Genomic DNA, 27,015 nt, shown 5'->3' with positions numbered 1-27,015 from the left:
TTTATTATTTTTATGTGTATGCGTGTATTGCCTGCATGTAGGTAAGTGCACCCGTGTTGTGCAATGCCTGCAGAGGTCAGAAGAGGCTGTCGGATTCCCGGAACTGGAGTATGTATAGTTGTTAGCTGCCATGTGGGTGCTGGGATTCAAACCCGGGTCTTCTGCAAGAACAACCAGTGTTCTTAACTGCTGAGCCATCTCTCCAGCCCCACCCTTAAGTGTCTTAACAATAGCCATATATATTATTTTGATGGCTTCTGAAGTTTTGCTGTTTAAAGGTTTTTCTAATAAACTTTGTTATTCTTTTCTTTTAGTACATGAGATCATAAGGTAGTTCCAGAGGTACATTTGACAGGACTAGAGGCTGATAAGATAAAATCATAGCCACAGGAATCTAAGGAGTTAACAAAGTAACTTGTAAAAAAAAGTTCATAATCTTGTTTGTGAGATTCTCTGAAAGTTACATTTTTATAGCCGAGAAATGAGTTAGGTTACAATCAAAGGCTGTAATATGCTTAGGCCTCAAACATGGTTCACTGTTTCAACATTCTTTATGTTTTTGAACAGCATATACTCCTTATATATAATAATGGAGTTCACTGACATTTTCATACATGTTTATATTGCATCATCATATTCATCTCCATTACCCTCTGAGTATTCAACAGTCACTTCTTCATAGCACTTTGACAAGTTATGAGTCTCTAGTTCTGCTGTCTGTTGCAAAAAGAAGCTTCTCTGACCAAAGCTGACAGCAGCACAATTCTAGGAGCATAAACATAATTATTTAGAAGGCAGTTTGACAGGCATATCATGTCCATTTAGCAAAACAGTGTCAGTAGCTTCCAAGGGCTTATGACTCAGTTTATAGCACCAGATGTGAATGTTCTCCTTTGGAGTGGGCATCAAATCTAGTCAGGAAGTGGTTGATTTCTCCAATAACAGACTTACCACTACTGTACCAATGGGCCTAGCCAGTTGGTATTGCTACACACTGGGTCCACAGCTAAGTCAGAGTGTTGATGACAATTCTCCCCAGCAGTGTATATAGCACCTTCTGGTACTCTAAGGGCTAGGCAAACTAGCAGGGAGAAGGCTTCTTCCACCTGGTTTCAGCATGATTTCTCTATGTCCTATGAGCAGAGCATGTGGTGTCTTCAGCAATAGGATTTATAATCTAGTTTGAGTGGGCAACTAACAGCAGTGGTAACTGCATATGATGTTTTAAGGGCCTCAAGGTCTTCCCTGACCCAGTCATAAGGTGGTAGCCCCACTCCTAGCTCTGGGATTTTCACTTAGTAGAAGAAAATGGCTTCTAAAAGCAGCTTTATCCACCAGTGTATTTCCATTCAAACCTTTCCCTTATTTAAAAGAAAAATGGGGGGGGTCTTTTTTGAGACAGGGTCTCCCTACAGCCCCAGCTGGCCTGGAATTCCCTATGTAGACCAGGCTTGATCTCACAGGGATCCGCCTGCCTCTGAAAGGCATATGTCACCAAGCCCAGCCTATTTTTTAATTTTTAAATTAACTTAGTAAGCATCAGGATTCTTTGTGGCTTTATCATGCATCTTAACTTTGGCTCATTCTCTCCCAGCCTTCTCTTTTTTATTTCCTTCACTCTTTCTGCTGCTTCCCCTCCCCATTTAAACCTTAGCAATTTTTTACTGTTTTGGGACAAGGTCTCCCTGTAGCCCCAATTGGCCTAGAACTCACTATGTAGACAAGGTTGGCCTCGTTCTCACAGAGATCCACCTACCTTTGAGTGCTGGGATTAAAGACATGCACCACGAGGCCCAGTGTGAGAGCATTCTTGACTCTTAGCTGGTAAGAGAACTCACTCAGACTCTGGAGTAAGGTGCTCCTTACACTTCTGATGTCCCCTTATCTAAGAGATACCCAAGTCTCTGTTCTTCAAACAAAACTATCTTCCTACAAAATAAGTTGTTTTCACCATAGAATTTTGCTTCCTCTGAGTTTCCATGCTAATACACCTCCCTCAAAACTTTACACTCATCCTGTAGACTTCCTTCCAGGCTTAACCTTTCTGGCATAAGTGAAGCATTTATCTCTGTATGATCTAGATCAGTATTTTATTAAAATGGAGGCTATGATCCATTAGAGGCATTTAAATTCATCTAGTGAGTCATAGCATCTTTTAAAACAAAACTGCATACTACTGAGCAATCTACCTACAGATTTTGAAATTATTTCTATCTCATAGAAAATCTAAGTCATCTGAGCAATTATCCTCCTGTAAGTAATCCTCCTGTAAGTATAATAACTGTATTGAAAAACAACTACCTGTTAAATCACATTCCAAGGTATTATTACAATTCAGGTAGTCTCACAAAACAGAGTACATTTAAAGCCAAATGAACACCACAGACAGAAAAAACTAGGGGAATATGGAAGATAGCTCCTGACCAAGCTGGTTCAATTAGAGAAAGTCTCGTGGCAGAAGTAGGATTCAAGCAGGGCTCGGTAACACTGAACTAGAAGAAAGGAGAAAAATCCATGTTGTCAGCTAGCTGGGTCTGAAGATAAAAGAACAAAGAAATGGAAAAAGGCTATTATAAATTAGCCTGAAATTAAATGGTATAGGTGGTAACCCCGGGGATTTGTAAAGTGGCATAAACCAGGGCTGAGGATGTGGCTTAGTCACAGAGCACTTGTCTAGTATGCAGGAAGTCCTAGGCTCATTGATGACAATGGCTTTAAATGTACTCTATTTTGTGAGCTACCAAAACAAAGAAAGGCTTGGGGGTGAGGAGGTGGGGCCTAAACTAGGACAGAATCAAGAAGAGGTTTTGGTGATAGGATTTGGAGATACATGTGAAGATGAAGGAATCACCAGTTCCAATGTTTTCTAGCCTGAGAGACTAGACTAAGAGTAACACTGAAGCGGTTTTAGCACTGCAAAGGCTTCTGTTGTATGAACAGCTGCTGACTGGGCAGTGTCGACACCATGCTGCTAGTACTAGGCAGCACATGACAAAGCCCAGTGCTTTGGGGTTGGGGGAACAGAGGGATGACACACTGTCTCAACAAACAAACAAACCATGGGATCCATATCATCACCTAGAGTTACCCACACTTGTGAGATGTGTGCTAGCAAAGATGAATCTCAGTGCTGCAGCAGACCTTCTAGGGCCACAGACAAGCAAGACCCAAGCTGACCACACTCAAGATCAGAGAGGGGTCTTGCCTTGTAAACAAGTGGCCATGTTTTAGAAATGAGAGCATGTAAACAAGCAAGTAGTAAACAAGCAAATAAAAACCATCTTTTAGCGTGCACTTCTCATTGTCACTGAAAGACAATTGCTTAAGGGAAAGGAAGCCCATCAGCCCAAAGGACAAGAAAGCTGTCAGCCCTGCTTTTCCACACTGTGTCATAGGAGCTGCTCCCTCAAAGGAAGAGGCCATCAGTGTCAGGAAGTGGCAGAGGTTTCCGACAGTTTTAAAGGACAGTATCTGCAACATGACCTGTGGTTCAAACTGCATAAAAATAAAAACTGACTGACCAAGGATAACAAGTACTTCCTCACTTTCCTATCTGATGAGTCAGAGCCATTGTTTGGTTTGCAGTTTCTTGTTTAAATGAGGTTATTAAATCACAGTGTAGTTGGCCAAATTTCCTGGGAAAGATTTCCTTTTGGGTCTCCAGATTGTAGCTCATAAATGCAGCACTGCTCAGAGAAATCTCCTAAGGAAATCTGAGAGTAACAACCTATTTTTTTTTCCTAACTGGTGTTGAGGCCCATAGAATATGATCAGGAAGACACATAACAAACATCATGGGCTTGACAGAGATGTATACAACTGGAGACTGCTTCTCTCCAGTAGCACTGCAGAGCAGCTCCAACTAACTGACATATATGCAAAGGCAAATAAAGGTTTAAGATACATAGCTAATTGGCTTTGGTTTACAAATGAAAAGACAGAATCCTAAGATGTTTTCTTTAGCCCTCTAACAAATATGGGCAGGAGACAATTACCATAGAAGTAGTTTTCTAACACAGAAAAAATTATTTTGGTTTTAGCATGCTAAGTGCCCATTGAGCTACACCCCCTGCCAGAAGTAACCTTTAAGGAGACAGTTTTGTGTGTAAACATAGGTATCTATATGTGTATACACGTGCACACACATGCATGCGGAAGTCAGCGAACAACTTCAGATGCCATTACTCAAGAGCCACCCACCTTTGGTTTTTTTTGTTGTTTTTTTTCTGCTGCTGCTGGTTTTGATTTTGTTTTGAGACATAGTTTTTCACTGGACTGGCCTAGAGAGCAAACTCCAGGAATCTGCCTGTCTCCACCTCCTCAGTGCTGGGATTAAAGTACACACTACCCACCATTTTTCTGAGGATCAAATTCAGGCCCTCACTGCTTACAAGGCAAGCATTTTACTGATTTAGCTATCTCCGCAGTCCACATTTTTCTTTTTTTTTTTTTTCACATTTTTTGTAATGTTTTCATTTTCTACCCTTTCCCTAGCCAGCATCTATACACCAACAATGAAAAGCAGGGAATTCATTCATTACCTTCTAGAACTCCTTCTCTAAATAAACTGGGAGAAGGCTCAACAAATTTCTAGCCACCCTTCCATGCTAACAAAATGAACACAACGAAAACAAATAGGTCCTTTTTTATCTGATATTCTACTCTGCTCACCAAAAGGAAACAGACACTTGGAACATAAAGTTCCGTAACTATCACCATCTCCCATATACACAGATTTTCCTTACTTCAATGTACATTGAAGTAGGCAAGAGGAAAGATACAGATTAATCAGATTCCCTTTTATTTATTTTTATTTTATGAGCGTTTTCCCTGAATGTATGTAAGTGTGCCATATGAATTCAATGCCTGCAGAGGCCAAAAGAGGGCTTTGGATCCCCGGCAACTGGAGTTATAGGCAGTTATAAACCACCATGTGGGTGCTAGGAACTGAACCCAGGCCTCTGCAAGAGCAACCAATGCTTCTGTTGAACTCCCATCTCTCCAACCCCTTAATCAGATTCGTGAAGACAATATTCTAAGTAGAACAATGTTCACCATGCCGTAGAAGAACCTCATGTTCAAAAGACAATGTTCCAATTTTTAAAAATAGTAAGTCAGCTGTGGTGGCATGCGTAATCCCAGTATTCCAAGGCAAGGGCAGAGGCAGAGGTATCACAAGTTTGAAGCTAGCTGACACTTGCAGTGAGACTGATTCAAAATAGAAGGGAGGGGAGATTAACAGAAGGACACACACACACACACAATAACACAAGGTAAGAATAAGACACCAGCCATAACAAAAGTACAAAGAAAGATCTGGCCAGGCAGCCTCTAGGAGATTAAGAAATGGCTCCTGGAGGCAACAGTATCTGCACTAGAGCTTAAGACATGGATGAGACTGAAAAAGGCAGGAAAGACTGTTAACAGAGAAATCCAGCCTAAAAAAACAATGTGGGCTGAGGACTAAAGACGGGAATGGGATGAACATGTGGAGAACTATCTAAAAGGTTGAGGCCAGAGTGTGAAGCTTTCAATGCTACAGGATTTTGTCCCCCACCCCACCCTGGTCTGAGATAGAATGTCACTCTGTAATCCAGGTGACTTGAATGCATGGCAACCTCCTGTCACAGCCTTCCAAATGCTAGGGTTACAGGCATGGGTGGCACCCAGACTCAGGATTCTGTTCTTGCCTTGTGCCTGAAAGCTTAGGCTCAAAGCAATAAAGCAAACACTAAGGAATCATGGCAGGTTCTGAGCAGAAGAGTCCAATGTCAGATAGGGGAGTGATGTGACCCCCAGGAACCACAGTGGAAAGGCTCCAAGGGAAGGACTACCAATGGGGCTACTCCTCCAGAGTTGGGGTGGTGCAGCACTGGGCCTGCAACAACAGTGGGGGGCACACAAGTGGAAATAATAGACCAAGGGTGGACTCGTTCAACTTGATAACTGAAAACAAGAGAAAGCCAAAAATGACTTGACATTTCAAGCTTTAAGGACTTCATTCTGCTCAGGTTCGATGTCTTTTCCTCAGAGAAATCTTCCTTGCATGCAGGCTTTTCCATCTGCTGAACTCTGTGTCTACACACATATCACCCTGCTTGTTTCTTTCAGGACAATGACTACAAGTTGTCATCTTCTTTAAGGGAGCAATTGTCTCCAAAATCATGCCTGGTGTATATATAGACCCTTAATAAACAGTTCTTAATTATTAACTGGCCAGCTAAGAGAAAGCCAGAACCAGATGAGGTTGGTTTTGAGCAGATCTATAAGAACCTCCACAGAAATATCAGGAGGTAGACTGAAATAGTGATTTAAAAAGCTAATATTGTGTGCCTCAATCCCCTCATGTATATGTTGGAAATCTTAATACCACAACCTCAAAGATAGGGTCACTGAGAATTAATAGGCTAATATGTATAAAGTGCTTAGAATGCTGCCTGGGACATAGTAAGATCTCAAATGTTATCTACTGTTACTATTATGATTGTTCATAGAGAAAGAGGAGGAAGGGGGGAATGTAGAAGGGAAGGTGGAGAAGGAAGGTCAGGGACGGGGTAGAGCAGAGAGACCAACAAGTAAGGATCTGAGAATGGCCTACAAAGCAGTCCTGGGGAAACCATGGAGTAAGTGTGTGAGCTTCTTTCTGCTGCAGGCAGAGGGGGCTAAAAGCAGACAGAGGGGAGAGGTCAAAGCTGTAGGGCAAATACATGCTCTAGTCTTATTTCAGTCTCTGTCTCTCTCTCTCTGACAGAAATTCCGCTTAGAAACCTTTCTTTCCATTCCTTTCTCCTCTTATAATCAGTAAAATCTTAGGCAGAAATGATGTAGTAAAGGACACTTTTTTTTTTTTTTTTGCTCTTTTTTTGTTATTGTTTTTATTTGAGACAGGGTCCTATATAGCCCAGGCTGGCCTGGAACTCAGAGATCCACCTGACTCTGTCTCTCTAGTGCTGAGATTAAAGTCATGTGCCACTAAATCTGGCTTTCCCCCCTTCCCCCCCTTTTCTTGCTCCTTGTCCTAGCAACACACAAAAAACCAGGATGTAAAAAACTAAAGAGAGGATACAAAGCAACTCTGGATGCACAGCAAAGTGGAAAAGGAGAAACAAGAGTAGCCAAGTCTACCAGAGATATGGTGTTGGTGGTAGGCCCCAGGCCCAGGCTCTAGTGCTGTCACATACTGCCTATGGGAGCCAGGACAAATAAACTGATTTTTTAAATTACATTTTTTTAAAAACAGATAATAAAATGATCCAAGTTCATTATAATATAGAAAAGGAAAAAGTACAAAATGAATTTTACCTATTGCTAATTTCTCTGGGTAGTTAAAAGCATACTTGCAAATAGATTGGACCCTCACAAGCGGTGGTCTTTCTCAATAGCCTCCCAACACTGGTCCCCGAGTCGGGATTGGGTATTCTCTTTGCTTCTAAGTCTCCCTCCTTCCTCCCCAACTCCTGTCTTAAAATACCATCATCAAGCTAGACCACCCCCCACCCCCAATGCAAGCACTGGTGACCCTGCTCATGCTCCTCATTCCATGACGTTAGCCCCTTGTTCACTACCATTCCAACACCATGCCTTTCAAAAATGTTGGGTGATTTATCCTGTTGCTTTCTCTCCTGTCCTCCAATGATCCACCTTCTACCTACCTTGGTCACTCAAGTAGCATTGCACTTTCTTCTCTCATTCTAGCTCACTACTTCTCTCATTTCCTAAATCCTCCAGCCTCACCACTGTCTTTCCACCCCACCCCCTCACTCCCCTGCTTACATGGCTTAAATCTGTTGGCCAATGAGTGTAATCATTCCCTTAAGATGTTCTATGGCAATACCTCACCTTGTGGTCTAGGCTGGCCTCAAACTCTGGTTCAAGCAATCTTCCTGCCTCTGCCTCCCGAGTAACAGGAAATACAAGCACAAATAGCACATCCTGCTGAGGAGAACATCTTCCTGTCTGTTTACATGTCTGTTCACTAACTCCTTTGCCATTCTTTTCCATCTCCTCCTTCATATCTTATCTGCACACTAACAGCTTCAAGGGTCTGCTTCCAACTCCCCCTTTCCTCTGAGCCTCTGGCTCACCCCACACCCAATTCATCCACTATACCACTCAGCTAGCTTCAAAATATGTCCAGAATTTGAGCATTTCTTACACTTCTACTGCTACTCCATGAATTCAGGCCAACATTTTCTGTGATCTGAATTTTCTGTAGCAGCAGTGTTCCTGCTCCACACCCGCCTCCATAGTCCATTCTCAATACCATAACCACAGTACTGCTGTTAAAATACGCCAGAGTCTGGCACTCTTCGGATGTTAACACTCAAAAGGCTTCTCTATACGGTCTGGCCTCCTTTTCTACCTTCCTGCCTATACCCTACTTCTCCCTCCCTGGGACGTGTTCCCCAGCCACACTTGCCTTACAGTCACTCTCACCAGACACACACTCAGCTCTGGGTTTGTGTGCTTTATCTTCCCTGTGCCTAGAATGTTTTCTCATGTATAAAGTTCTTCCCTCAGTGCCTAGGACACAATAGGCACTCAATAAGTAAGTGAATTTGAAGCCACATTTGCTATGGTTTGGATGTGGCTTGTTCCCTCAAAGACTGAGGTGCTGGAAGCTGGGCCACGGGCAGAGCCGCTGGGAGGGGTGGAATGTGTAAGAGGTGGAGCCTGGAGGTAATTAGGTCATTTGGGGTCATTGCCCTCTAAGGGATTAACTCATGAAATGAGTGCTCCTCAGAGTTGCTATACAAGAGCAGACTACCGCTTCCCTGATCTTTGGCCGCTTCCCTGGTCTTTGGCCGCCCATCTCGCCACAGAGTATCTCCTGACATAAGCCCCTGCAGTGATGTGATACTGCCAGAGGAGCCTCTGCCAGAGCTGGTGCCATGATACTTATACTTCCACATTTCAACAGTGCTCTATTACTTAGAGTACTCACCCTTAGTTATTTTGTTATAGCCGTGAGAAAGATTAATACCATGTTGTACATCCACTTTTCTGTTTTCACGTGGCATTAATGCATCAACACTTTCCTACATTGCTAAATGTGCTTCAAGACTCCCCCCCCCCTCTTTTTCTTTTGGTCTTTTTGAAACAGGGCCTTCCTGTAGCCCTAGCTGGCCTGGAACTGACTATGAAGACCAGGCTGGCATTGAATTCACAGAGATTCACCTGCCTCTGCCTCCTGAGTGCTGAGGCTTAAGGCATGTGCCACCATGCCCAGCAAGACCATAATTTTTAAGAACCAGGAAGACCCCATTTTGCAGATGTACAGTGAGTTACAATTTGGACTTGAAACACTAGGTGGCTTACAAACCCAATAAACTGGATATGTCTTCTTTTGATTTTTCTCAGTTCCAGGAGGTTCACTTCTAAAAATGGCATATACCTTGGAAATGTGTTATAATGGCTAAATTATAATGTGGAAAATAAACAGAGAGATTAATCAGTTTTGTTACTACTGCTTAGAACACATGGGTGTCGTAGTACGTGTTTCCAAAAGGAAAAACCATATATCTTGAAAGCAAAAGATTAAATGACACAATATTGCCCCTTAATAGTTTGATCAAGACAACTTCTAGAACTTTAATTAAATCATTTATTTCAAGAAAGAGCTGTAATAATTTCAAATAGATATATAGGGCTGGGAGTGCCACTCAGTAAGAGCACATGCCCAGCATGTATATACCACTGTAAAGAGTTTAGCATAACAGTATTTTGTCCAGAGTGTATACTCAATAAATGTAAATTCATTCATAACTAGCAAACAATAACTAGGATTTTTAAATATTGTGAACCATATATTATCAAAATATGTAATAACAATTATCAAGGCAGAACTTTCCTTTTGTATTTTTTACTTCTTAAAAATTTTATTTCTTATTTTTATGTGTAGCATATATTGCCTGCATGTAGGCTAAGCGCACCTGTGTCATGCAATGCCCACAGAGGACAGAAGCAGCTGTCCAATCCCCTGGAACTGGAGTTATAGACAGTTGTTAGCTGCTATGTGGGTGCTGGGATTCAAACCAGGGTCTTCTGCAAGAACAGCCATCTCCCAGCCCTTATTTTTTACTTTTAATTATGTGTATGCATATACGTGTGACTGCAGGTGCCCATGGAGGCCAAAATCATCAAATCCCTCTGGAACTGGAGATACAGGCAGTTGTGAGCCATCCAACATGGGTTCTGGGAACCAGCTTCTGGATTTCTGCAAGAGCAGTATGCACTCTTAACTACTGTTTAGCCCTCAGAACTTTCCTTTTTGATGAACAATTACCAAACAATAAGATTTTATATAAATCTCTATATTTTTATTAACTGAAAAAATTAGGCAAGGAAAATTTTAATTCCCAAATGAACTAAGAAGTTCCCTCTTTGTCACAGGCTTACTACATATACATATCAGATTGCTGAGGGGTTTGATGATAAGATGAACAAGAAAACACTAATAAGCAGGCTCACCTCACTTCAGGAATCTCTTTTGAAGCTGACTATGGACACAAAATTTCTACAAGATTACAGATTTTCAATGCTTTTCTACTTGTTTCAGATACAAGTTTGAGTATGTACAGTTGGAATGGTCAACAAGTACAATTTGAGGACCTTTAGACTATAATCATCTCTACCTCCCCCAGTACTGGGCATATGAAAGGTATTGGTAAGTGCTCACTACATTGATGGTTAACTGACTGAGAAAGGTAGTCATGAGCTGTCTCTCTTTCAAAATACTCCAAAACTTTTTGTCTATTCATTCTGTGGTTCAGTGCAGTCAATAAACTAGCTCCAGCTAAAGAACTGAACGACAATGATCTGTGTCATTTCTGGGTTGGAGCATTTGTTACACCTTCCACGGTTCTCTTTCTGCTGCTCCAGTCATCATGAAAACATTCTTTGAAAGGAAGGCTCTATCAGCCTCTCATCTCTGAGTGAATGAGTAGGGCCCCCCTTGCTCATTACACATATTTTTTTTTAGGCAAAGTAACTGAAATTTTGAAGTTTTATTGTACCAGCATAACCTGCCCTGTCCTGACTGGTTTAATAAATAAAACAATCATACTTATATTAGAACTAGAAACTCACTGAAGTTTTTTCAGAAAAACAAAATGTTACAAATTAGTGGTACAACTGACAGGTGACCAAACTTTCTTATGAAAGTGTACACTTTCCTATAAAGTAGGATAATAGCATCTACCACATAGGATGATTATCAGGATTAAATAAGTGAATATTTACTAAGTATTCAGCCTATTACCTAGGGCACATAAGGCTTTCAATAAAAAATAGAAGACCTTGCCGGGCATGATGGCGCACGCCTGTAGTCCTAGCACTTGGGAGGCAGAAGCAGGCAGATCTCTGTGAGTTCAGGCCAGCCTGATCTACATAGTGAGTTCCAGGGTCTCCCAAAGACCAAAGCATAAAAAATTAAAAAATTAAAAATTAAAAAAATAAATATCAGATCTTTATCACTAATATATGAAACATCTGGACTGTACATTTCATTTTACGCATCTATTTCTTCACTTGAAATTACAGTTAATTTTTCAATTCCAAAATTTTTTATTAAAATGTACTGTGTAAGGGACTGGAGAGTTTGCTCAGCAATTAAGAGCATGGGATACTCTTGCAGAGGACCCAGGCTTGGTTCCCAGCATCCCCATGGCAGTTAACAACTGTCCATAACTTCAGTTCCTGGGGATCCACTGCTTTCTTCTGGCCTCTTTGGGCCTTGTACAACAATAGGTGCACTTATATACATACTAGCAAAGCACTCATACACATAGTGGGACACGCCTTTAATCCCAGCACTGGGGAGGCAGAGGCAGGTGGATCTCTGTGAGTTCAAGGCCAGCCTGGTCTACATAGTGAGTTCCAGGTCAGCTGGGGCTACTGGGAGACCTTGTCTCAAAAAAGACAAATAAAAAATAGTTTTAAAAAAAAAAAAAAAGATGTACCATGTAAGAAGTGTAGAAGTCTATGCCTTTAATCTCAGGAGGGAGTCTGAGCAGGAAGAGCTCAAATTCTAAGCCAGTATGTGATACACAGCAAGACTCTAAAAAAAGGGGGGGGGGAGTCCAAAAATCTACCATGCTAATGCCTCACATAATGAAATAATCAAACTGTAAAGTCACAAATACAATAATCAAATTGTAAAGTCACAAATACCATTCTCTAAATATTATGCCAGGAGTAGAGATGACTTTTAATTTAAATGCACTTTATAGTATACATACATGTATATCTATCTTATTTAAAATCAAGATGGAAATATTGCCTAGGTCCAATTCACCAGGGCAATTAATGTTATTACAAAAACTAGAATCTGTGTCACATCCCCATTTCTAATACTGAGTGCTACAGATGAGGCATTCAGTGAACAGAATAACAGGTGCATCAGAGATCAGCAGATCCAATCACTTTTCCTAAAAAGTGGTACAATAAAATGGACAAAGTTAAGTAATTGGTAAAGATCATGTCACAAGTTAGTGGTAGAGCTGATTCCAGAAAACACATTGAAATGTTCTGTGTGTCTAAATTCTGGAAAGCACAGAATCCCTGCACTAGGCTGAGAGGGAAAACCCTAAAGTTTATTTGTATTTAATTACATTTTAACATTTGCTGGTTAAAAAAACAAAACAAAACAAAAAAACCCTCAGCTATCAGTGAGAATTACTAGTTTTAGTATTTTTTTGGTTTTGGTTTGTTTGACACTGGGTCTTCCTGTAGCCCTGGATGGCCTGGAACTTGCTATGTAGACCAGGCTGGCCTCAATCTCAGAGAGATCCACCTGCTTCTGCTGGAGTTAAAGGTGTGTACCATCACACCAAGCCCTGTTTTTAGTATTCTTATTAAGAATAAAAGGTCATCCCAACAACCTAATACAATATATCCATTACCAAATTTTCCCTCCACATTTTGCCAAAACTCAAAATAGCATTGGGGAAAAAACAGAAAAAGTTTAATATGCTTCTTTTTACATTGCTATATGAGAGATCATTTTAAGAAAGGAAAATACTAATTCTTATGTTACAAGCCTATAAACTTATAGAACAATGATTTTAAATCACATATTTATGTAACAGAAAAGAATTTGAAGAGATTTTCTTGCTTTCCACAATAACAATTTTAGCTGTAAGAAATTACCAAATATTTTATTCTGAGTAAGAGAAGTCAATTAAAGCATTAAGCAACTGAAAGGTAAAAATACTTAGCATTTATTGACTGCTCAGTGATATTCACCATACTAGAAAAGCACTATGCACACATCATCACATTTCAGAACAAACCTGTGAGATCTGTAGCATAATTATTAACATTTTAGTGGTTATGTAACAGGGGCTGCCTCCAAGTACTTCAACAAGTTACTCAGATAATGGTAAAGACAATTCATTCTCAAAGCTGTTAGTCTCTAGAGACTGTGCTCTTAATTACTACCTTATTTAAGTTCTATCAAATCCCCCAGCCTCCAAAATGTAGATGAAAGTCAATCCATCACATCCAAGAGGTGAGCTACATAATCTCCAAGATGCCATCCAGAAATGATTCTATCATTAAACACAGAAATCAGTTAAGAATTCACACAATGTTTGTTATACTACAAGCCTGAGGGAAAAGCCTCAATAAAAACCAATAATGAGAAACAAAAAGAAAAAAAGATTGCAAAGTCAGGCATGGTGAGCAGGCCCTGGTCTATAGAGCAAGTTCTAAGCCAGAGGAAAAGATCATTATCAATCAATATTATCTTTCAAGTAGTCCATAACAGCTGCATTTTACTAGACATTAGGACACTGTGGTAAAAGTAGGAAAGGGGAACCCCAAACAGGAACAGAAAGCAGAACTGTAAAAGGTGGAGATAAACCAATACAACTCAGCCCACTGATGTGCTCATCTTATAACTATGGAAGGAGCTGTGGGAAGGCCTGCAAGAACCCGTGGCCCTGAGTTCCAAGCTGGGCCAAGTCACAGACTTCTACAGAAGCACTGACCAGCCAGGAACAGAGGGATGACCCTGGTTTTCAGAAGAGGTATAGTCACTGCAATCCTACACTGGGTCAGTATGAAATGCATAACCGGCCCAAACAGAGAGGCCAAGGAGGTGGATGCAATAAAGCTTTCAGGCTGAAACAAGAGATGAAGAAACCAGGAAGATAAAAGCAAAGGTTGGGGAAGGACACAGGTAGAATTTAAAAATCTGGAAAAAAGTAGGCTGATCCTTGTGCTTGAGAGCATGGTAACCCTTGATTCCACTCTTAACAAGACATCTTTCAGCACCTACTACTAGAATGACATGTTGTCTTAAACCTTTGTTGTATATTTAAGAATAGACTTTTGTTGTTAAAAAGTCTAAGTGGGCCTGGAAGATGGCTCAGTCAGTAAAGTGACTGCAAGGATGAGGACCTGAGCTCTGAGCCCCAGGACTCTATAAAAGCCAGGTGTGGCCCGTGCCTATAACCACAGTGCTAGAAGGCAAAGAGAAGAGGATCCCTACAGCTCCTTGGCCAACTACTCTAACTAAATTGATGAATTCAGTGAGAAAACCTGTCTCAAAAAGTAAGACAGCGAGCAATTAATGAAGATACCCAATGTCAATGTTCTCTGGTCTCTACATACATGCAATATACACACACCCACATACACATTCACACACAAACACATATGTACACCACTCATGTATACACACACACACACACACACGCACACACACACACACATATGCAGAAAGGATAAATCAGGATTTAGCTCAGTTGGTTGCCTAGCATTGCACAAAGTCCTGGGTTTAACCTCAGAGCCACATACACCAGGCCTGGTAATATACATGGAATCTACGTCTTCAAACTATAAACTCAATACAAACCTAGTATATAAAGTTTGGCTAAGTGAAACCAAACATACTTACAGGCTGCCAAAACTGTAGAAAAATAAAAACAGTCTTAAACTACATTTCTAAGGACAAAGGACAGACTGGGGATAAGAGCACTTGCTATGCAAGCATGAAGACCTGAGTTCAGATCCCAGCACCCACATAAAAAGCCAGGCACAGTCACATGCATGCCTGTAACGCCAGCACTGTATGCGTGAACACAACCGCCGGGACTAGCTGGCCACTAGCCTTCAGGTTCGATGAGAGATCCTATCTTAAGGACATCAGGCAGAGAGAAATAGCACAGGACACTGAATGTCCTCTGGTATCCACATATGTACTGGGGAGTGTACCACCACCACCACCAAACACACACACACACACACACACACACACACACACACACACACATCCATACATCACAGCACACCCTCACATGGGGAAAAAAAGCAATATAAATTAGGAATGGATGACTCTATGCCTTCTATTCATTCATGCCAGTTTTTCTGATGGATCATTCCCAAAAGGATCTTGGAGATCATCTATTCTAACTTTTCTCCTCCAACTTGACTTTTTTTTTTTTTTAACAGGATCCTGTGAAGGGTTATATTTTAAAAAACAAAACAAAACAAAACAAAAAAACAGCGAGTGTGGGGCTCGGATACAGGTATAGTTCAGTGGTACAAGTTCAATTCCCAGGCCTGCAAAAAACAAAGCAAACAAGCAAGCAAAAAAGGAATCTCTTTAAAATCCCAGTATGTAAGACAGAAGCAAAAAGTCTCAGGTGAGAAGCCAAAAACAGGCCCTAGCGCTCCTAACACACCCTTCACTTCAGCTTCACCCAGCTAGCTTTGCTCAGAGCTGGCTCCCCAAAAAGCCTTTCCTCAGTAAAGTATAAAATACAATGCTCCTGATCCCAACAGCTCAATTTACAAATAAGGAAACTACAGCAGAGGGTTAGAGGAGTTGCTGCAGAAAGCCTTCTGTTTTCTGCTACCTCTGCTAAAATTAGAATACTTTCTCTTTTCATAAACCCAAATTCAAATTTCTAGGTTAAATTTTTTTTTCTTTCAAAAGTATTCTACAAACTCCTGTCATCCCTCTATCCCAAATTCCTCTTCAAACTTCACAGAGATCAGTAACCCCGCATTGACAATCGCTGACTTCGGACAGTTACTCCCTGAGGATAAGTTACTTGTTCTCAGTTAATCATCACTAGACCCTCCAGTAAGTCAAGAAACTAAGCTCAGAAACTAATTGTAACCTGTCCAAGATTACAGAGCTAGCAGGGTGGAATCCTACACTTCCCAGTCCCAGTGACTTCCACATTCATGCCTATCCATACATGCACTCCTGGAAATGCAGAATTTTAAGTGTCCCTTATCATTTCATGCGAGACAGAAGGTACTTTTCCATTTGGACTTACAGGGTAATGCCCCATGCTGCCACCAAGCACAAATGCATCAGGGAAGCTTGTCTTAAAAGATCTGAGTTCAAGTTACAGAGAACAGAGATCTGATCCCTACACCCACCTCAGATCTTAAGATCATACACCTCTTTTATGAGCAGAGATTACATCAAAAACTCACAGGTAACATTTCAGCTGGCAGAAACATGAGTTTAGCAAAGAGGGATAATATTCACAAAGAATTTCTCAGTTCCTTGTTTTAAGTTGGGACTTTACACTGCATTAATAGTTTATATTATGTAATGGGTAAAGACATTAGAATTCGTGTTTGGGGCCAGGCAGACTAGGGAACAGGGAGACTAGCCGTCAGGTCGACTTGGGGACAGGGTTAGTTTCAATCATTTTAATTTTGCTAAGGTTAAAAGAGTTTAGCTTGAAGCATCCTCTGGGAAGAGGAGGTAAAGTGTCAAAAGTATGGGTCCCGGGTCTCCAAAATGAGAGAATTTCCCTTGGTCCTTGATGGGGGTCAGGAAAGTATAAGGTATTGATAATGAAATTGTAAAACAGACTTAGGGGCACCCTGTAGAAAATGTGAATCCAAACTATGGTAAGTCCTGGGCATTAAGAGACTATAAATTTTGAAGTGGGCGTCGGCGCCCCCAGCCCTAGCCCAAGTACCCGCGGGCGGTTGGGACCTGGGATTTCAAACCCTACTCCCCAGCCTCCGCTTACCTTCTGTGGGAAGTAAAGAACGGAGTAGTTATTGTCTACAACAGGGCGGGATGTGGGGCTGGCTAACAAGTGTAGGCTGTCGAGGGTCCTTAGCCTGGGCCGGATGAATCTGGCGGTCGCGAATGCCAGGAAAGACAGGGGCAAGAGCAGGAGAGACAGGCAGCCCATGGCTCCGCGGGCCGGCGGCCACAATGAGGGTGGCCAGACCCAGAGGTCCGCCCGCCGCAGCGCCGCAGCCCAAGCTCAGCCCAGCCCAGCCTGGTACTCCGCCCGCTGCAGAGTGGCTCCTCCCCCGGGACGCCCAAAGTCAGGCAGCTACGGTCCCCGAGGGCACCGCCCCCACTCCACGTCCAACCCCAGCCATCCCCTCCTTCCGGCCCACCTACCACGACGCCACTCTCCGAGTCCGCCCTTTTCCCGCCCGGGTCTCCCATCCAGCTGCATGGCTCCCGGACACCCGCAGGTCACGCCATAGCCCTGCCTTTCCTGCACCACCGAACTGTCACCCACACTTCAGCGTCCTGCTCTCTGCAAATCCTACCTAGCGGCACTTATAAAGAGTCCGCTGCAGTGTATGAGCGATCACTACGAGACACGATGGCACACACCGATCTCATCTCCGCCACACTGCCAACCCTGTGCGGTGTGGACCGCGGTCATGTCTAACCCGAGATGAAGCAAGGGACTCGGCACTGGACCCTCGGGTCGCAGCACGTGGAGCCCGCCTTCGGAGGGCGCTCGGTCGGTGTCCAGGCTTCGTCCCGGCTCCGCACCTCCACTACGCAGCCTGAGTACCCACCGTGCAGTGCTCGGGGTCAGGCCACCCTCGGGACAGCCCGGACGGCCCCGCCCTTCCCAGGCTGCTGGGCCTTCCTCGCACCCCTTCTTTCCTTCCTCCTCCGCGGACTCGGCGAAGCCCTGCAGCGCCCCCTCCTGCCCGCGCGCGGACCTGCACCGCTTCCACGCCCCACCCCAACTCGTCCCGCCCACGCGCTCCCAGCCTTCCCCTCGCCCCTTGCCTTCCCGGCATCCCCCACGGCCGCCTCGGCGCAGACCGGAAAGGCGCTTCACTGAGGGAACTACGTTTTCCCGAGCCGCGGCGTTCGTACGCCGACCTCTACCCGGAGAAAGGTTCCCGGCCCGTGGAGAAGCCCCACGCCCTGCGCAGCCTGTTCTCATTGGCTCTCTGGAAGCCCCGTCCAAACGGTACTTCCGGCGGAAGGGGACGCGGGAGATTCGAGTGCCGGAGGTGAGCGAATTGCGGCGTCCGAGCGGTCTGCGTCCCTTGATCATCACCCGGGTGGTCCCAGTCCTCGGGGGAGAAGCGGGGAAGGAGGGTCTTGGGGGCGCCAGGTCGGAAGAGTCGTAACGAGGCGCTGCGCGTTGGTTTATTTCGGGTCCCAGCTCCTTAAAGGGTGGTTTTGAGGTTAGAAGACGGGGTCCAGCTCCTTATTCTCTTCGGCCAATGTTTATTGAACACTTAACTGTGCTGTGAAAGTAGGCACGGGTTAAGCGTCTAGAACCAGAAATCAAGAGAGGAAGAGGAAACGATTGGACTTCTGCTTCAGAGATGTGCTTAAAAGTCAGTTATCATAGTACGTGCTAGGAAAATTTTTTTTGCAGTTTGCTTTGGTAACCCGAGGCGGGGGATGGGGGGATATTTAACTTAGCAATATGTTCAGTGCAGAGACTTTTTCTAGCAGTTTTCATCCCTCACAGCCATATCTCAAATTCCTGCCCTCTCCATTCTACGTTGCCACTGGTAGAGTTCAGCCCTGTGACTAGTGCACATGCGGCTGTCTGTTTCTCTTGCTTATCCGTTCTCCACATCGCCTAGGCTGATAAGAGTGTAAAGTTTGATTAAGGTGCTCCCCATTTAAAAATCTTATAGATGTTCCTGTTCACACACACGCACACACCCCTCGCCGTGGGGGATCCGTATACCACTGAGTCCCCAGCTCCTCAAAAGCACTATCCTCTCAGCTTCCAGAACTCTTCAACCCAGTCCCCAACTCAGACATGCTGTTTGTGATGCATTCGTGTGCAAAGATTTTGGAAGACTGGGCATAGATTCCCCCCTCCCAAGGTCTCATAGCCAAGGCTGGCCTTGAACTCTTGATATCCTGCCTCTGCCAACCAAATACTGAAATTATAGGCATGTCCTATTAAGGCTGGCTTGAAAAGCCTTTTTAACTGCTTCCTGAGCTTGTGGAGGTTCCCTGACCCTGCAACACTGGTTCACAGAGCACTCTAGGATTTTTTTTTTTTTTTAAATTCCTTCTGTGGATAACCTTTTAAGGACTTCCCTTTAAGCCAAGAACTGCAAGGTATTGGATAACCACAGTGAGCAAGATAGATTTCTGTTACAGGGATAGGTACCTTCTTTGGTTGACAGTGTAGCAAAGTTGAGTACGGTGACCAACACTTAAAATTCCAGCACTCCAGAGACTGAGTCAGGAGAATCTCCAGTTGAGAATACCAGTTTGAAGTTGGCCTGGGCTACATACAAAAATCCTTTTTAAAACAGGTATGGTGGTGCACTTCTTTAATCCTAGCACTTGGGAGGCAGAGGCAGGCCGATCTCTTTGAGTTCAAGGCCAACCTGGTCTACATAATGAGTTCCAGACCAGCTTGGGCTACAGGGAGACCCTGTCTCAAAAAGGGGGAAAAAAAATCCTATTTAAAAAAACAGTTGGGGCTGGAGAAATGGCTCAGTGGTTAAGAGGACTGGATGCTCTTGCAGAGGTCCGAGGTTCGATTCCCAGCACATGCCAGCTAACTCCAGTTCCAGGGGAATCTGATGTCCTCTTCTAACATTTCACGACACTGGTGCACTTACACACATGCAGGCAATACACATAAAATAAAAATAATAAAATTTTTAAAAAAATTTTAACTGAGGGTTGTGGCACTCACCTTTAATTCCAATGCTTGGGAGAGAGAGAGACACACACACAGGGATCTCTGAGATGAAGGCCAGCCTGGTGTACAAACAAGGAAGTTCAGGCCAGCTGGGCCTACAGGGAGACCTTGTCTCAAAAGAAAAAAATTTTAGATTTAAAAATGGGAAAAACTAGGTTTAGAAAGTCCTCTCTAAGGAGTTGATATTTAAATTGAGGTCTAAAAGGCAAATTATCTGGCTATGCAAAAACGGACAGGAAGAATATTCCAAGCAGAATGAAGAGAGGACAGGTTCTACGGTAGGAAAGAGCTTAGTGTTCAAGAACATGAGAAAAGACCAGTGTGGCCAGAACATGTTCAAAAAGTCCAATTGTATGAAATGAATATAGACGGTGGGCAGGGACCAGATCATGCAAGTTAGGAGGCTAATGCAGCAACAAAAGCAAGAGGTGTTGGTAGTTTGTATTACAGTGGCAGATACCGGGGTGGAGGATGAATGATGGTTTCTGTAATGGCAGCAGAATCAGGCCCTTCCTGATGAATGTGATATGGTTTGTGAAAGAAAGGGATGAGGCAGGGAGGAGTCCTTGGTATCTGGCCATAATGACTGGCTAGAAGTATTACTATTTATTGAAATGGAGGAAATTTCGTGCTAAGGTTTGAAAGGATTCATATTTTATTATTAAACCTTGAAGTGTCTCTGAGACTTCCAAGTATAATCGGTTCTCAGGTAGGAAGTTGCGTTATGGAAGTCAGGAGCTTGAATTTATTTTACCTTTGTATCACTTCATTGACAGTTACACACTGTCTTCCTAGGCCAACAAATAACATCCTGAACACAAGATCCTGGATTTTTTTCTCTAAATCTCTACCCTACTCCAACCTTGATTTCAGTGCCCTGCAAATGATAGAGTGTGCGTGGGAATGTGAGAGACAGGGACTGTGGTTTTCTAAGTTTTATTCCTCCAAGGATGTTATTTACAAAGTTTAAAGATTAAGTAACTTTAAAGAATAAAGTTAATAAAATTTATGAACTCTTGAAGAATTTACTTTTGTAATTGCAATCGCAAGGTGGATTTATGAGGTACACTGTTTAGATTTAGGAATCAGAGATGAGTGCTCTTATATTAAAACTCAGTTATAAACATGATAGCCATAAGTAAGTTTATTTGCTATTTTTAACATTTGTGTTTAAAAAGTCTTTAGGAAAACAGACACATTATCTATGTAGGCAGTTTTGGATTATGTTTTGGTTGATGTTTCTTGACTCTCAGTTGGTAAGAAAGGCAACCTAAATCCCAGGGCAAAGGACTTCTTTCCCTTCATTAAGTCCCCGTGCTTTTCCCTCCCTATCTTGCCTCATTATCATTGACAAAACCATCTTTTTGCCAGTTTTCTGGGCTTGCCAGGTAAAGCACTAAAATATTTAAAATGATGAGCTGACATTTTTCATTTCAGTTCTTAAATTTGCCAGTTAAATTACAGGCTTTTGTCGCATACATATTTGATCCCCTAGAGGGCAATAAACCATTAAATAAAGGCAGTTTAACCTATCTTCCTGTCTGAATATAACAATTCATTCTTGCCTAATTTAAAAATTAATCCCAAAATTTAATTCTTGTATTTTTTGTCTGTTGGTGAGTTGTCTGCCCACTCACTCAGCAAACATTTTTGTGCAGGAAATATTTTGTTTTTTCAGGGTTTGTGGTGGTTTTAGAGGGATTTTTTACTTTGTTTTATTGTGGGGTTTTTTGTTATTTTTATTTTATTTTTTTTATTTTTATTTTTTTAGAAGAAGAATTTCATTACAGCTTTAACATACTCAATAACAATTTCCAGAGCAAAGATATATCTCTTTCAAAAGTGGCTATAAAATTTTTAAGTTCACAGTTGAATTAAAAGTTATACAATATTGAACTCAGTATAAACCCTGTTAAGACATAAAATTGAATTTTTGACCTTTAAAAAAAATCTCCATTTCATTTTAAAATATACTGTTTCTTACAGGAATATTGTTCTTGCTAATAACACTTAAATGTTGGCACATGCGTCTCTAATCTGTATGTATCTGATTATTACTAATCATGGTCGGTAGCAGTTGGTCCTTGGCACCTGTGTATGGATATAAAGTCGTCGGGTAGATTTCAGTGGTAATGTTTATCACCTCTACTACTTCACATGACGTACATTTTTATGCTTCCTCCTCAATTATAACTAATTTTTTTGATTTGTTGATTTTTGTGTGTGTGTGTGTATCACACAGAACATTCCAAACCATCTTATTCAACTATACACCCACTTCCCAGATGGCACCCTCCCATAGCCTCCCTCCCCCTTTTACTCTATCTTCCCTGCTACTGTCTGCTGTGCTGTTGGCACCCCTAGCTCTTCCCCAGTACTTGTCCATTTGGTGAATCTAGTCAGCCTATCTAGAGGTCTTTTTTTTTTTTTTAGGAAAGTCAGCTGTTCCTCATCTAGCAGCAATCAGTTCTCACTATTCCTTTAGATAAGATTAGGGTCTGCTGTTCGTTTTCTCAGTTTTATTCAGGGTTACTCTCTGGGAGTCTCTTGGACCACCCTGGCCAACAACTCAAAACAAGGTATCTCTCCTGTCTGGCATTGTTGCTTGTTATGTACCCGTTAGCTAAACATATAGACTCTAAAAAAATTATATTGGCCCCTTTAATCTTTGGTTATACTTTACTCTTTGGGTGTGTAAGGCCATACAGTTGACCCAGATAAACCAATTTATTTTTATTATTAAGGCCGTCTGAGGATCTGTTCCTGAGGGATCACATGGGCTTGGGAGGAGCCTCTGGCTCCTTTATTTTACCAGTTTTGTCTATGTGAAGATAGGTCAAAAGTCCTGCTTGACCATGGCTAGCTTCTCTTGGAAACATGGAGGAAATGTTTCCTCTGTGTTGACCCTCCTCTTCCTAGGCTGGATACTGGTTCAAGTCCATCCTGTGGGGTCTCCATAGTGTCCTTGATCAAAAGAACAGGTGACTCACGACAGTTACAGGACATTTTGAGAGATGCTCATAGTCCCCTGGAACTAAATCTAGGAGCAAGGAGCAAAAACTGTCCTTTATGTCCTTCTGACCAAATTAGTATAGGCTTCAAAGTATGTCTGTTAAACATCCAAGAAGGTTAGTTGCACCAGTCTGGTTCTTTGAATTACCATGTGCCATGTAGATAAAGCTTGGGCAAAGACCAATTGTTCTCAGATAAACCTTAACTGACATATATTTCTTGATCTGGTATGTATAATTTGTCAGTAGGCTGTTGGAGTAATATGGTTCCCTCTGGTTTTGAAAACTAGCTAGGCATTATTTATCTCTCGCATTGTCTAACCCTTTCATCATAGTTTCCACGATTAAGGTGCCCTCATTTTTCCCATTTCTCCCTTAATAATACCCTTCTCCTATGGTCCTCCCTCTCTTGAGCTCCTTCTTTCCCTTTATCCCCTAGGTTCTTTGTGTACCCTTCCCTCCCCCCTCCTTAAACTAACCCAATTTTTATCCATATCTCCCTTATTAAGGCCTGTTTCCTACTGTTCTTCTCTTTCAGGTTCTTTCTTTTCCTTTACCTCCCTGTTTCCTTTCCATTATCCTGGTTCCTGTAGTTATGTCTGGATACATAATCACTTATCAGGATTTGGTGCTAGGATCCACATCCGAGGGAGAACATACGTCCTTTTTTTTTTTCTGAGTCTGTGTTACTTCACTTAGTATAACAGTTTCTAGTTCCATCCATTTACCTGCAGATTTCATGATTTCATCATTCTTTACTGCTGAGTAAAACTCCATCATATAAATGAACCACATTTTCATTATTCACTTGTCAGTTGAGGGACACTTAGGTTGCTTCCATCTCTTACTATTGTGAAAAGAGCAGCAACAAACATGGATGTAGAAGTGTCCTCTGCAATAGGATGAGTTCTTTTGGTATATGCCAAGGTATAACTGGTATAACTGGGTCAAATGGGTAGGTTCATTTGTAGTTTTTTAAGAGTTCTCCACACGACTTTCCATAGGGGTTGAACAAGTTTGCACCCCACAAGCAGTGGATAGCATTCCTCTTTCCCCACATCCTCTCCAACATTTGGTACCATTTGGTCTCTTGATCTTAGCCAGTCTGACTGGGGTAAGATGAAATCTTAAAATGGTTTTAATTTGCATTTCCCTAATTACTAGTGATGTTGAAAATCTTTTAAGATGCTTTTTAGCTGTCTTTATTTCTTCTTCTGAAAACTCTGTTCAGCTCCTTAGCCCATCTTTTAATTGGCTTAATTCCTTTCTTGATTTTTTGTTCTTTGAGTTTGTTATATATTCTGGATATTACACCTCTGTCAGATGCATCGCTGGTGAAGATTTTCTCCCATTCTGTGGGTTTTCTCATCACTTCCCTGGTTGCATCCTTTGAGGGTACAGAAGTTTTTTAGTTTAATGAGTTCCCTTTTGTTGTTTCTTGGGCAATTGATGTCTGGTTTAGAAAATCCTTTCCTACACCTATATCTTGTAGATTTTTGCTAAGTTTTTCTTCTAACAGTTTCAGAGTTTCAGGCTTTACATTGAGGTTTTTGATCCATTTGAAATTAACTTTTGTGCAGGGTGAAAGATAGGGGTTTAGTTTCATTCTTCTGCAAGTGGAGATCCAGTTTTGCCAGCACGTTTTGCTGAACACGCTGTTTTCCCTCCAGTGAATGTTCTTGGCCCCTTTGTCAAATATCAGGTGACTGAAATTGCATGTACTCATATTTGGGTCTTCAATTTTGTTTCATTGATCTATGGGTCTATTTTTGTGCCAGTACCATGTTGTTTTTATAACTATAGCTCTGTAATACAGTTTAAAATCTGGTATAGTAATCTTCCCGGCATTGCTCTTAGTGCTTTGGCTATCCGAGGTCTTTGGTGCTTCCATATGAATCTTAGGATGCTTTTTTCTAATTCTGTGAAAATTGTCATGGGGATTTTGATTGGCATTGCATTGAATTTGTAAATGGCCTTTGGTAAGATGGTCATTTTCACAATATTAATTCTTCCAATCCATAAGCATGGAAGGTCCTTTCATCTTCTGATGTCTTCCTCAGTCTCTTTAAAGATTTAAAATTTTCATTGTAGAGGTCTTTAATGTCTTTGGTCAGGTTTATTCCGAGATATTTTATTTATTTTTTTGCAGCTATTATGAAGGGGAGTGATTCCATGAGCTCTTTCTCTGATTGCTTGTTATTGGTATATAGAATGGCTACAGACTTTTGTACATTAATTTTGTAACCTGCCATTTTACTGAACATGTTAATAATTTCTAGGAGTTTTCTGGTGGAATTTTTGGCATCTCTTAGATATAATATCATATCATCTGTGAAAAGGGATAATTTGATCTCTTCTTTTCCAGTTATTACTCCTTTAATTTTCTGCTCTTGTCCTATTGCTCTTTCAAGAGTTTCAAGCACTATGTTAAAGAGAAGTAGGGATAGTGGACCAGCCTTGTGTGGTTCCTGATGTCAATGTGAATGCTTCCAGTTTTTCTCCACGTTGGCTGTGGGTTTGTTATATATGGCTTTAATTATGTTGAGGTCTGTTCCCTCCAGTCCAATTCCCTCTCGGACTTTGAACATAAATACATGTTGAATTTTCTCAAAGGCCTTCTCTGCATCTATTGAGATGACCATGTGGTTCTTGTCTTCAAGTCCATTTATATGATTTATGACATTTATTGACTTAACGTATATTGAACCATCCCTGCATCCCTGGAATAAAGCAGACTTCATCATGGTAGATGATCTTTTTGATGTATGTCTGTATGTGGTTTGCAAGTGTCTTGTTGAGAATTTTTGCATCTATGTTCATTAAGAATATGAGTCTATAGTTTTCTTCTTTGATTTTATCTTTATCTTTACCTGGCTTTGGTATTAGAGTGATGCTGGCTTCATAGAAGGAATTTGGAAGTTCTCCCTCCATTTCTATCTTTTTGAATAAATCAAGTAGTATTGGATGTAATTGTTCTTTAAATGTCTGGTAGAATTCTGCTGTAAATCCATGTGGTCCTGGGCTTTTTTTCATCAGGAGGTTTTGTATTACTGTTTCAGTTTCTTTTTGTGTTATGGGTGTGTTTAAGCTGTTAATCTCTTCTTGGTTTAGTGTTGGTGGTTCCCATGCCTTTAGATACCCGTGCATTTCTTTTAGATTTTCAAATTCAGTAGCATATAGGTTTTTAAAGTATTCCCTTATAATGTTCTGTATTTTTCTGGTGTCTGTTGTGATGTTTCCCCTTGTGTCTCTGATTTTGTTGATTTGGAGATGCTCTTTCTTTCTTTTTGTTAATTGGGCTAGAGGTCTGTCAATCTTGTTTATCTTTTCAAAGAACCAGCTCTTGGAATTGTTGATTCTTTGTATTGTTTTCTTTGATTCAATTTCATTGATTTCTGCCCTGATTTTTGTTATTTCTTCTTGTCTACAGGGTTTGGGTTTTGTTTGCTGTTGCTTTTCAAGTGTGTTGAGTTGCAGTGTTAAGTCATTTATTTGTGTTATTTGTGTTCTTTCCGATTTTTTGATGTAGGCACTTAGAGCTATAAACTTCCCTCTAAGGACAGCTTTCAGCATGTCCCAGAGGTTTTGTTGTGTTGTATTGTCCTTTTCATTTAGTTCCAGGAATACTTTTATTTCTTTCTTAATTTCTCTTTTGATCCATTCATCATTCAGGAGTGTGTTATTTAATCACCATGTGTTCATGTGATTGCTAGGGCTTTTTCCAGTGTTGATTTTAAGCTTTGTTGCATGGTGGTCTGATAGAATGCATGTAATTATTTCAATCTTTTTGTATTTGTTGAGATTTGTTTTGTGCCCCAATATATGGTCGATTTTGGAGAATATTCCATGGGGTGCTGAATAGAAAGTATATCCTTTGGTGGTTGGGTTGAATGCTCGGTAGATGTCTGTTAGGTCCATTTGATATATGGTATTCTTTAATTCAGATGTCTCTCTGTTAACTCTCTGTCTTGTTGATCTGCCTCATGGAGACAGTAGGGTATTGAAGTCCCCCTAATATTAATGAGTTGGGACTAATCTGGGTCTTAAAGTCCTGTAGTACTGTTTTTATGAAGTTG

At 41.6% G+C, this 27,015-nt stretch overlaps 2 protein-coding genes across 5 annotated transcripts in view; one reads left to right on the top strand and one right to left on the bottom strand.

Moving 5' to 3' along the window:
* The window catches only part of LOC103742987 (lysosomal Pro-X carboxypeptidase), a 76,664-nt gene extending 58,598 nt beyond the window's left edge, over positions 1-18,066 (bottom strand). For 2 of the 4 annotated variants that reach the window (XM_008844194.3, XM_029568817.1), the window contains exon 1: positions 17,007-17,274. In XM_008844194.3, the coding sequence (XP_008842416.1) occupies positions 17,007-17,174 (168 nt within the window). In that variant the 5' untranslated portion in view covers positions 17,175-17,274. Of the gene's footprint in view, positions 1-17,006; positions 17,275-17,547; positions 17,764-17,805 lie in introns of those variants that run through there. The other 2 variants (XM_017800907.2, XM_029568818.1) reach the window with 2 other exon arrangements.
* An 80-nt stretch (positions 18,067-18,146) lies between these two features.
* The window catches only part of Ddias (DNA damage induced apoptosis suppressor), a 27,777-nt gene continuing 18,908 nt past the window's right edge, over positions 18,147-27,015 (top strand). The window contains exon 1 of the mRNA XM_008844193.3: positions 18,147-18,255. The gene's annotated coding sequence lies outside the window, so the exon portion shown is untranslated. The remainder of the gene's footprint in view (positions 18,256-27,015) is intronic.

This window comes from Nannospalax galili, unplaced genomic scaffold, assembly GCF_000622305.1.
Source record: "Nannospalax galili isolate Female #2095 unplaced genomic scaffold, S.galili_v1.0 scaffold278, whole genome shotgun sequence".
NCBI classification, from domain to species: Eukaryota; Metazoa; Chordata; class Mammalia; order Rodentia; family Spalacidae; genus Nannospalax; species Nannospalax galili.
This window is presented reverse-complemented; position numbering and strand designations above follow the sequence as displayed.